This window comes from Ostrea edulis, chromosome 5, assembly GCF_947568905.1.
Source record: "Ostrea edulis chromosome 5, xbOstEdul1.1, whole genome shotgun sequence".
Lineage (NCBI taxonomy): Eukaryota > Metazoa > Mollusca > Bivalvia > Ostreida > Ostreidae > Ostrea > Ostrea edulis.
The window spans coordinates 24,874,419-24,887,379 of record NC_079168.1 but is presented as its reverse complement, the minus strand read 5'-3'; the positions used below and the strand labels follow the sequence as shown (position 1 = coordinate 24,887,379).

Below are 12,961 nucleotides of genomic sequence, written 5' to 3'. Positions count from 1 at the left end.
TAAACACCATATGAAGGTGATAATGGAATATTGCTACATAAATATGGGAAATTGACGATGGAGAAGCTGAATTCATCCCGTTTGTCATACAGCTGAGTTGTCAGTTTGCCATTAATGTCTAAATATCTGGGGAATTAAATTTTCAAAGAATTTTAAAAAGAAAAACCAAAACCAAATACTGCAAGTTACCCTCCATTCTTTACATGAAATGAGGTGTCATTCCTACAAGCTAAAGCATCATCTTTTTGGCTTCACAAGACATAGAAAACAAAATTAACATCTACAGAGTTATTTTCACAATTCTGCACTTGCAGACAGTTTTGCTCCATTTTAAATTCGCCCAAACACAGTAGTGTTAAAAGAGAGATAAAGAGAGAAAACATTTTCATCCACTGACAACAAGGGCGAAAATAAAACGGGGGCGAATATTTCCCTGAATACTGTAGTGATATTCGCAGCGTACCTCTAGACTGGCATCGTCTTTGGAGCCCGGGCATTTCGTGACGACACTCTTGTGACATCGTTTGTGGACGACACACGTGCACACTTGACATTGATAACCTTGATTCCACAGTCCCCTGAAATAGAAAACAATAAATAATAATTATTCATCATTCTATTAATCATTCCTGTCCGTTGAAACAACAGCTATTTGATATGAAATTGAATGGCACCTCGGTCTCCTTCATCTCATTGGTTAATTCAGTTAAGACAGTTAAGAGCAGTCACCTGATGGCCCTGTGCTGCCATCTAGTGACCAGGCATAATACTCCAACAACAAACTGCCTGTTAAGACATCCCTGAGCAAATTATACCTAGATATGGTGTGAAACTTTCATGATCATCAAATCCCCTATACTTACAACTGTTTAAGCTGTAAAGGTAGATTGTGGAGCAAAGTTATAAAGGGGAAAGGTATCAAAATTTACTCATCAATTTCTGAGAATTAAATCGCACACAAATCATCCTCCGTCAGTTCTTTCTCTCAAAAAAATCTTCCAGGTTGTACATCGATTTACGGATTCAGACCCACAGAAAACTCTTGTCAACTGGAAAAGCAATTTTTTTGTGTGGGCAAATAAATATCTATCACACTGCAGATAAATTTGTTGCTATTTTACTAAATTTACTGGCATAATGTGACACCTGGTAAAAAATCGGTCTCAAGTTTGTATAATTTTTGTATCAGACTTGTACTGTGTTGGACTTCCAGCATCGTCATAGTAATATATATAAACAAGGATTGAAGTCATAAAGGAGCACCTCCCATTAACACCCATTAGATACTGTGAAGTGTTAATTTTTACCTTTGTCTGGTTTTCTTGATAATATTCATGATTGCTATCTTCACATTTAAATTTGTTGAATTTTGTTGTATTGCTTATAATGTACATCAACATTGTGTACCTCGTTGCGGTGATCATAACAATTCAATGGAAAAAAGTCTTTAGCATGATAAATTTCTTAAACAGTGAGTTAGTATCCCGCTACGGAAACATATCGGGTGAGAAGACAGCACTGTAGGGACTCAAGTTTTCTTTTCACATCCGATTTTTCAGCACTGTATCACTGACTGCGTAACTAATAGTACGAATCCATGATTCTTATATACTCTCAACAAATTATTCACATATCCTCAACAAATTATTCATATTTCTGTAACGTTTAACCTTTCAAATAGCATCTCACATGCACATGTTAATGCAACATTTAGATGTATTTACATGGAGAAACCTTGTGGTCTATTACAGGCATATAAACAACTGACATTTCATCTTTATCATTATTGCCAAAGTTTTTTGCCCCTGTTTTGCACAATTAATTAATATTAGAAGAACTGCTAATTAAGTCAATATGTCAAGCAAATATGAATAATAGTAAGTTTATTGCTTAATTAACCTTAGGTTTTGGCCTTCTATTTTGAGTGTGTATAGCTGTCTGTTTCGTTTGATTGACATTTAGTGTTACCAGGTTCCCAGATGTAGATCATCAAACATGTTTATTGGATCATCACAGATAAACAGCTCAAAATATATACATTTTCACTGTACCTTTAAGAAAGTCGTGCTAACAATACCACATATTCGATATGGAAGATCTTCCACCTTTTGTAATATTTGTTGTGTCATCCTTTATCTGATCTTTTTGAAATGTTATTGTATATATTTCATCACTTGTCACGGAGTTCTTGAAAACTTCTACCACAATGCTGGACAATAGGTCCTGCCATAAGAATTTTTTTTGCAACACCCCTACTTTTCTAGCAGGACCCACAAAAAAAAACTAACCCAACACTATCAATTATATTAGATAAATTGCTTAATTACGTGTGTTAAAATCTCTATTGTTATAATACATATTATCTTTGAAAAACCAGTCGAGACCAGCCCTTACCAGTCAAGACCAGCCCTTACCCAGTGATTGGGAAGACCATGCGCCCTGCGCCATAGTCCCATTCAGGTAAAAATTGGCGCATTAAATTATCTAATCCATGCACCAAAGTGCGCATTCATTATCGATTGTAACTTATGTTTTTTTCTCTCTCTAGAATGAATTGGGTACGACTTACTTATTTTTGTACTTTCATTTTTAATTCCTATGTATTCTGATATACCGAATCTCATTGGTTGAAGCAATACAAATCAAAATAGATAACCAATAAACTATTTCCTCTTACATCACATCTCATCATGTCTTCTCATGCTTATACTTAAGCGTTTAAGTTTCGGAAGTCCAAGGACAGATATAGAAACGACAGGAAGTGGGAAAAAAACAATGGGAAAAAAAAGAAGGAAAAAAAAACCAACGAGAGACCGTCTTCAAGTACCAATGCCGGTAAAAGCAATGATACTGTTGAGAAGAGGACATTGAAACAAAGTAGAAACATTTTAAAGAGCAGTGGAAAAAATTGTGGTCATGGTTCAGAGTTTCAATTAAAACAATAATGTTCCACTGCACATTTGCTATTTATTGAAAATGGTCATTCCAAATATGTTGATGGCCCATTAAATCTGAAAATGGCCCATTGAAAACTTGAACCGAGGGGCCATAGTCCAATAGGCCATTTTGGCCTTCCCAATCACTGCTTACCAGTCAAGACCAGCCCTTACCAGCTGAGACCAGCCCTTGCCAGTCAAGACCAGCCCTTACCAGCTGAGACCAGCCCTTACCAGCTGAGACCAGCCCTTTCTCCACTACTGCTGAAGAGTATGCTCAAATGATGATTGAACAGTAATAAAAAAAAATATTATTATACCTCACAGGAATGACACTATGATTATTGAAATATTCCTGGTTGAACAAATCACGTGATCTGCTGGTGATTGAGCTTACAAATATATACCCTATCCCTCGATGTGCCTCTGAACGGTGTGTACTACATCCCCCAGGGGACCTCATGTACATTACCTAAACTTTACATCAAGGTAAACTATTGTGATGTCACAATACATCCGAGTCATTTCCCGTAATCCCGTAAGTAAACAGCTTTCATGAATACTTTGTAAGGCGCAAAAGGAATTTATCTATACGATCAGCGTCAGATACACCATATCATCACTGACCATGTAAGTGATCAGCATTCAAGAAAAATGAATAGAAACATAAGAAATATATATAGATACAATATCACTTCACAGGGATTTTTTTAGGGTCTGTAGGGGGCCGAAACAAGGCCCCATTTCCAATACTAAATAGCAGGTATTTTTCCCAATTTGAAATTCTGAAATTCCCAAACAATGAAAACAAATCAAGCAGGGTAGCCAAATTGTTCATAAATCTTCTTCACAGGCCCAAATATTACAAATTTTGCTTTAAAATCCTTAAGTAAACCTAATTTTTTGGCCTCTGCTTATTTGAATGAGGTCAGCTTTGACCAAATTGAAAGTCAGAAGGAGTCCAATTATACCTTAAAGCACCCTGAATTGGGTTTTTCCCTATTTCTTTGTATGAAACATTTCCCCCAATTTCAAGCAAATGTCGGTATTTTTCCCAATTGGAAAGGCCCTTGAAATCAAGACCTTAAAAAAACCTGCTTCATTCCGTTGCTTATACATTCTATGTTGACGGTGTGGTGTTACCTTTAGGGTGAGCTTAAAATCAATCTAGTGGATCTAGGATTTCTTTCCTAATATCAATGGCATTTCTGTAGTCTGGCTTTGTTTCGGTATAATAAACAATTTATTGCATGATTTTTCTTGGCATGAAGATTCACATCTCCCTCACTATCATGCAATAAATGCATAATTCAAAAGTGCACCACTAGGGTACACGATACACCCGTCTACGACTACGTGTACACAATATGTATCTATGTTTGCATGTTTGAAGTCACAGGTTGTGATGCAGTCAATATTGCAATTCCAAAATGAGGCCACAGTGACCTACTTTTGGGTATCAACACCCCCCCCACCCCCACCCACCCACAAGATGTACATCAACTGGCCAAGTTTGATAGTCCTACACCTCACAGTGTGAAAAATATGATCCAGACATGAAAAAGCTAACAGGTAGACATACAGACAGGAAAAAGCTAACAGGTAGACATACAGACAGGAAAAAGCTAACAGGTAGACATACAGACAGGAAAGTCTGTATATTATAATACAACCTATCAATAAAAGACATACCCCTTTTTTAAAACATGGGAGTTTCAAAACCTGTATGAAAATATATATAATATATATATATTCCATCTTATTCTTACTCAGTTAAGAATTCGCAACACAATACAAAAAATGTGAAATAATATTATTGATAGTGACTGTGATGTAAACAGTATGAATCACAAAGGAAGGTAACTCACCAAATAAAATCCCGGCAAAGTGAGCAGAAAGTGGGTTGTCGTAGAAGTGTGGCCATGAATTTGTGTCCATTGACTTGGTGAACTCTTCTACGCATTGCCCCACGTCGCCGATTGAGTAAACCTTCTTTTTCCTTAAAAACTCTCTCTTTTGGGGGCTCTGTAAAATACAAACCACAAATAAAAGTGTGAATGCATCATTATTTTTTTATTCTGAGTGAGCAGTCTATCAAGCATATGAAAAACTCACAAAGAGGTTCAAACTTACAGGTACCTGCTTAATCTGAAGATACTCGATACCAGAAAAAAAAAAATAATTAGAAGACATTTGTAAAACAGAACTTTCCAATTGATAGAATTCAAAGTTTGATACCAAAATATGTTTACACAACATAATAATCAGATTAGCCAATCATAAGCTTCTTGACAGGCCTGTAGTAAATGTCAAATGTTCAAAATCCTGAAATTATCAAGAGCTTTAAAAATTTGATAGTCAACCAATATAGACATGAATGTTATTTTCAATACACTTAAATGTAATTTTACAATAAATCATGAGGAAGTATATGTATGTCATAATACATTATACATATATATGATTATTTGGGGGCCAGTCCTAAAAGAAAACACATCCCTAAAATCTGTTCTAAAATTCCCTGAATGTAAAATCTGAAATTTTGCAGTACAAAATGTGTGTTAGCTATGATAATGGTATTTAATATTCCAATGACCAGATTGCCATTGCTCTTCCTTTGATCTTTGTAAAAAGTTAGGATTTTATTTCATTAAATGATTGTCTGAACTATTGCAGTGTGATGATATTAACGTTTTCAGGTAGGTAAGAAAAAGAATTATAGTGCTATTTAGATGCTACTTAAGTTCAGATCAAAGGAAATTTGGGTGAAGGGTGATAATATTACAGATTTCTGCATTTTCCCTAATTTTGGTTTAATTTTTTATTTTGTCACCATTTTCCCAATACTAAGGGCCTTTGGCACCAGTATCCAATCACTGAAGGGGTAGGGGGGGGGGTGTAGCTATAATAATGTAGTCCTCTCTTGACACATCCACCCCATCCCCGGGGGGATGCACATAATTTCCATCATGATATAAAAGTTTTACTTGGTGCTTGTTGTATATACTGGGTTAACACATGCCATCCCATACACTGTACAAGAACCTATGGGCTTCAGATTCTAATATGCTTTTACATCAGTTCAGTGACTTAAATATATTGTTGATTGATTCATTGTATATCGTTTAACGTCCCTCTTGAGAATTTTTCACTCATATGGAAACGTCACCAATACCGGTGAAGGGCTGCAAATTTAGGCCAATGCTCAGCGCTTATGACCATTGAGCAGTGAGGGTTCTTTAGCATCCCACACCTACTGTGACACGGGACATCCGTTTTTAAGGTCATCTGCAAGGACCCAGGACATTCACACCTGATTCTGGATGTGGAGCGTTTTGGCGATGGAACTTTCAATACCTATTTTAACAATAGGTTTGTAGCGGCCAGGATTCGAACCCCGACCTTCCACATGCGGGACGAATGCTCTACCTCTAGACCACCACAGTGGATTTGCATATGAATATAAACTAAAATAAAAGTAATTATCAATAACAGTTTTTTGGTTTTGATGGTGATATATATACATTTAATTACATGTGTATGTATATACATAAGTTGATGTTTGTAAGATGATGTCAGTATACATAAAAAAAAATACATGACCTACATCAAAAAATGAAATAAAAGAATTGCTTGATATCAAAATTTAGATGTCGCAAGTTTTCTTTTTAATTGCCTTGTATTTGGTGAAATCATAACTTTTATCATCTACACTGACTCATTCATTTTGGAAATGTTTAGTCATTCCATCTGCTTTGTGTGAAAAATGATATTAAGCAGATTTAATAGGATGAATACACAACGTCAATTTGAATATGTAGGCTTATCAAATACTAAAAGCAACAGTTGTATTAAGTGCCCAAGTTACTGTTCTACGTGGGTGGATGTGTAAGTACAGATATCTAAATTCCCAAGCATTATTACAGATGTGTAGACTAACAGACCGTCTCGGGAGAAGTGCATACTTTAGTAGGTATACGTCTCATATATCGCGTATGTGGAGTGCTAACTTTAAGATGTCATTGAGATTAGAGTGTTCAGTGACTAATGCATTTAATGCTTCCACAGTAAAAAGGTCTGCCATATATGTGAAAATTTATATATAAAGGTAAACAGTTTGATTTTGTCAACACATTACTATAGATGCAGGGTTTGATCCAGCTTTAAGATATTACTACGTAGACTATCCATTGCATATTTAAGGGGAATTTTTTGAGAATGCAGGAGAGGGGGGAAAGGGGGGGGGGGCTTTACAGACTGCAACATTTAAGAACTGAATATCATTTGTATTGTTGAATTTTGATGATCAAAGAAAGATAGTAAAAATAAGAAACATAAGAAGCTGTGATTGTGTCCGATATTCACATCTGACAGAATGATAGGTGACATTTGGAGTTGCATACCAGGGGCAAGAAACCCCAACAAAAGGACTCTGGATAGAAAGGATTACTTTCAAAAATACTTGTCTTCAAAATTGGCCACTGGTCCAAAGATCCTCCGACATGTCTATCACACTAGATCCTCCGACACGTCTATCACACTAGATCCTCCGACACGTCTATCACACTAGATCCTCCGACACGTCTATCACACTAGATCCTCTGACATGTCTATCACACTAGATCATCAGACATGTCTATCACACTAGATCATCAGACATGTCTATCACACTAGATCATCAGACATGTCTATCACACTAGATCATCAGACCTGTCTATCACACTAGATCCTCCGACCTGTCTATCACACTAGATCATCAGACATGTCTATCACACTAGATCATCAGACCTGTCTATCACACTAGATCATCAGACCTGTCTATCACACTAGATCCTCAGACCTGTCTATCACACTAGATCCTCAGACCTGTCTATCAACTAGATCATCAGACCTGTCTATCACACTAGATCCTCAGACCTGTCTATCACACTAGATCCTCAGACCTGTCTATCACACTAGATCCTCCGACCTGTCTATCACACTAGATCCTTAGATATGTCTATCAGACTAGAACTAAAGATCCTCAGACCTGTCTATCACACTAGATCCTCCGACATGTCTATCACACTAGATCCTCCGACATGTCTATCACACTAGATCCTCCGACCTGTCTATCACACTAGATCCTCAGACCTGTCTATCACACTAGATCATCAGACCTGTCTATCACACTAGATCATCAGACCTGTCTATCAGACTAGAACTAAAGATCCTCAGACCTGTCTATCACACTAGATCCTCCGACCTGTTAATCACACTAGATCCTTAGACATGTCTATCAGACTAGAATTAAAGATCCTTAGACCTGTCTATCACACTAGATCCTCCGACCTGTCTATCAACTAGATCCTCCGACCTGTCTATCAACTAGATCATCAGACCTGTCTATCAACTAGATCATCAGACCTGTCTATCACACTAGAAATTTTTACTAAAACCCTTAAAATACATGCAAGTGTAGATTTAATGTACACTTGAACTCTCTCTTCAAAGTTCTTTTTGAAGTCTTTCTTTTATATAAGTGACAAGTAGTATCTGCCTATACCTTGGGTATATCACTAATAATTGTAGAAAACGGACTTTTGGAACTCTTCAATATCACGAGATAAACAATTCCTTGTTGTAAGTCCACAATTTGAATGGAAAATTTAATGACTTTTTTTATTTTGGGATTTTAATACCTAGATGGTAAGCATTGTAAATGCAAAATTAATAGTGATAGAGAGTTAGTTCAATTGTCAAATAACTTTTGAAGCAAACTGCAGTGTCACCAAAGTGCAAATTAATTGCCAGAACCAACCGAAGCTGAATGTAAATTTACAGACATGAATTATGAAGAACTCGCTGCTCCAAGATTCAGTGAAGGTGTCAGTCCAAATATCCATCTGAGCCGAATTTCAGCCGAGATTAACTGAAGTGTTGATGGTTTGTCGAAAATCAAACATGATGACATAGAATTCGGTAAATTAAGATAAATATGTTATCATGTACAAAACAATTAAAATGCAATGACTAATCAAACTGTTATAGAAGTTATAAAAATATTTGTTTAATTAGATAACCAGTAATAAAATCTCATTGTTGATAATCAGAACTGAAGTTTTATTTAACTTTGATCAAACCAAAGCTAATCCCCTCAGGGTACCAGCAGAGTAACCCATCTAAAATGACTAACTCCGTGCGAGTCTAGCTATGAAAGAGACTAAACGCGGCTACACTGTTTGATGTAGAACCAGTGAGAACGTTGAGAGAGAACAAGGGACATGGTGTCAGCAGACATACAGTCAGGAAGAGCTCCTATCTTCAGCATGGAAGAGGAATCAGGGCTAGAAGATAGGAAAATTATCAAGTTTGGGTCTGGACACATCAGGAAAGAGAGTTAATAATGAGTCACAGGAAGCTAGACGTAGTGCATCTAGTAACATGTTAACAACCATAGCTGTGCTACAGGAACTGTCGCTACACACACAAAACAGAAGAAGAGGAGATCCCAGAATATAAATGACATGTGTATTAAAGTGAACACTAAATAAACCATACTTTAAAGATTAAACAAGACTAGTATTCATCGTTTACAATTTTACAAATGAGAACCATTTTATGACCTCTTCTTCCTATTTACGAGGAAGTGAAGAAAATTGTTAACTTTTAATCATTTTAGTTTGATTTACACAGTGTAACTATTACAAGGACTTTGCAGTTTGTTACTAGACATTTTTTTAGCCTAAATATTGGGGGAAATGTAGGTATTCATAAAATTCCAGAGGACGAAAACTGGGTGTGATGTCATTTGGTAAACATAGAATCCTCCACCTTAATTCCAGCAGTAGAAATTTTGAAAAGAAAAAAATATTGATACAGCACAACAGATGTACTTTGTTGCTATAGTTGATGGAGAGGTTGGCTTATCAATTTGCATGTGCTGACCGTTGCTTTGAAGTGAAATGTCTTAATAGGGGAATGATTTACAGGTATTCTAGGATAATTTGATTCAATAACTCAAAAACACTAAAAGAAAACAACAACAAACAAGTAACTTAACAATTATAGAATACACAGTAAATGACATTTCAACCTGTTTAACACAGTATGTAGTATTGAAAATGAAGCAAAGAAAACGATTTCAAAGAAATTCCATAATTTAACACCTCCATAGTTAACTATCGCCATACTCCTTTGTCCCAAAAGAAGCAGCTTCTTTGTTATCTGAAATTTTCCAACATACTTAGCGGGTGACGGCAGAGTTTAAAGATCATTTTGCCTGTAAAATTAATGAGAGGTGTGCGAGTGAAAACTTACAAGACTCACTGATAAAATGCAAAGAAAAGCCATATATGGAATTGGACTCCACATGCCATTGGAGGGTGGCATTTTACTGGATGTTTGCAATACAGTTGTTGTATGTGCCTTGGCACTTCAGCAATGAAGTTTCCTTTTTCAGTCACTTTTATTAAGTGTCAATGCACTGAGATTTTAAACACTCTCACAAATAAACTTTTTAAAAAGTACTTTGTTCCATTTAGGTCTAGACACAAATTTTTGTGAATACTGGGCATAAAGCTCACTTTTTTTTTTTAAATTCACTTTATATGTCCAACAGTTTTATTAGACTCCAACATGAAATTATCACTCTTATAATTTATATTCAGGAATATATTTTCAATCATATTTAATTTTTCTTTAAGTTAGTATTAAATAATTAGAATCATTGTTCAATACTCCCTGCATATAAATAGGTTGTCAGTTGGAGCACCTGTTCAGTGCAATATGAACATGTATGTGTGTATACATTGCAGTGCTACTCTATTTTTACTTCCCAGTCTCTTTCTTTGATTCTGCTATCAAATCAATACCATTCTGAGACCATTTTGATTTATCCCTAATCATATAGTGTATAAATACTCTTATATTTATTTTATTATGATAAATAGCTTCTTATTTATTTACATTGTTAATATTGGTGGTAAGCTCATTAACATAAATGATCACATCGGCGACAGAGGCCTACGTCATTGGCTAATCCTAATATCACTTCTCCAAACAAAAAAGATGCCAGATATGCATTGGCATGGTGTTAAATGCAATCATCATTAACAGCTGATTTATTACAAGAGTATAAATGGTACACGGGCAAAACACACTCAATGGTTGACCCGAATTTGAGGTTACGAGCGGAATGTACAATATATGCTAATGATATGGTGTTTGTGTATTAATACCTTCAGAAGATGAGCCCTGTAGTTCCAACACAATGTGTATCTGTCCATTTGGCTCCAAGTCGACCTAAAATTCATCAAAATAGAGATATCAACAGACTTATGTTCTGAACAGCATAGGGGAAATTAAGACAATGTTAAACACATTCCAATAAAATAGTCTGCTTGCGATTCGGGCGTCCATCTTGAATATCCGAATTCCCAATTCCAACATTTCGAGAGCTGTTGTCGTCTAATCCCAAAGCACTTCTCTCCACGTAAATCACAAGAAATAAAAATATGTGTATAACATACCCAGAGATCGTTCGCTTTTTCCTTGATTTCTTCGAATGGAATTGAACAGTTTGCAACAAAATCGTCGGGGGGAATAGCAGCATCATGGAACACGGTTAGTCCTAATGTACGTCCGTTGTGCACTTCTGTCGTAAAATTTTCATTCCACACGGGAGTCAGAGTTTTCGTTTTCGTGGTGGTTCTCGCCACTTCATTGTCATCCACATCTACCGATATATATGGATCTATCAACTGGGCCCCTTTGGCTATCTGATGGCGAGTAGAGCAATCCGTCGGCTTCAGATCGTGCGCTTCGCAGATCTTAAGCGCCATAGATCCGTTGAAAAACTTCATTTCGGGTTGTATTGAAACACAGCTGTTTTATACTTTTTCTAAATCCATCATTAATCTGTTTGTAAATTGTCGAAATAACTAAACATTGGAAAAAACTTATCGCGGAAGTCGGTGCTTTGCTGCAATGTATGCATTTTTACGTGTTACGCATGCGTGAAAAATATACCATTATGACCTTGAACTTCGGTTGCATGGATTTGTTTTTATTAAGGATTTCATTGTATATATATATATATATATATATATATATATATATATATATATATTAGGCCTAGAAAGAATTATGAAATTAACACTCCATCATCTTGAAATTTGATTTTCATGAGATGTTTATTATAAATTGATTACAATATGCAAACACTTGGGTGTAGGCAGGGGGAGGGGGTTTATTTGGCTTAATTTTGTTTTATTTATTTATTTAGCCTATTTAATTTTGCAAAACCAATGGAGAATATTTTAAACCTAATAAAATGTTTGTCCCATCCCAACACTCCTCGCCCCGATATATCCGTATGTATGTCTGCCTGGCTTCACATTCACATTTCAAGCAATCCATCTAACTGGAGCCGATTTCAATATTTCAATCGAACTTGGCACATACATAGCTTCTTTAGATGTTAAGATTCAAGAACACTAGTCCAGATGAAGAACCATATCCACTTCCAAGAAAATTGAGAAATGGGAAGAGGTTTAATAAAATTGAACTGGAAACACTTGGTCTGAAATTGTAAAGACTAGGTCTAATTATCATTATCAAAGTTTATCCTAACTGGGATCTCAGGGGTCATAGTTAGACCGCAATAGGAATTTTAAAGGTTCATAAAGGAATGGTAAAAAATTATTGAAATATATTCTTCTCAAGAAATGTGTACTACTTTGATTATACCATTTGATTTTTACCCTGCGCATGTATATTTTAAGAGAGAGAGAGGGGGGGGGGTCTAAAAGTATCACTACTCCCAACCTGAGGGTTCAAATTCTAGAAAGAAACAAACCCTGTTCTAAATATCGATAGCTAAATTCTAATTATCAGCAACAGTATAACATAAGATGTCTGCTTAAAACTTCGATGTCCTGAAAAGTGCATATACTGATGAAAATATATGTATATATTACCAGTAAACTATATCACTAATTTGGATCCGCTCTAAAGTCAAAACCCTGCGGTTGCGAAATTCACCA

The 12,961-nt window shown here is 35.8% G+C and overlaps 1 protein-coding gene across 6 annotated transcripts in view; it reads right to left on the bottom strand.

The window, feature by feature from the left end:
* LOC125649056 (calcium-independent protein kinase C-like) overlaps positions 1 to 11,951 on the bottom strand; it is a 40,847-nt gene extending 28,896 nt beyond the window's left edge. For all 6 annotated transcript variants that reach the window (XM_048876266.2, XM_048876268.2, XM_048876269.2 and 3 more), the window contains exons 1-4: positions 11,447 to 11,951; positions 11,156 to 11,219; positions 4,805 to 4,961; positions 464 to 578 (exon numbers count right to left, since the gene is read on the bottom strand). In XM_048876266.2, the coding sequence (XP_048732223.1) occupies positions 464 to 578; positions 4,805 to 4,961; positions 11,156 to 11,219; positions 11,447 to 11,779 (669 nt within the window). In that variant the 5' untranslated portion in view covers positions 11,780 to 11,951. The remainder of the gene's footprint in view (positions 1 to 463; positions 579 to 4,804; positions 4,962 to 11,155; positions 11,220 to 11,446) is intronic.
* Positions 11,952 to 12,961: the final 1,010 nt, after the last annotated feature.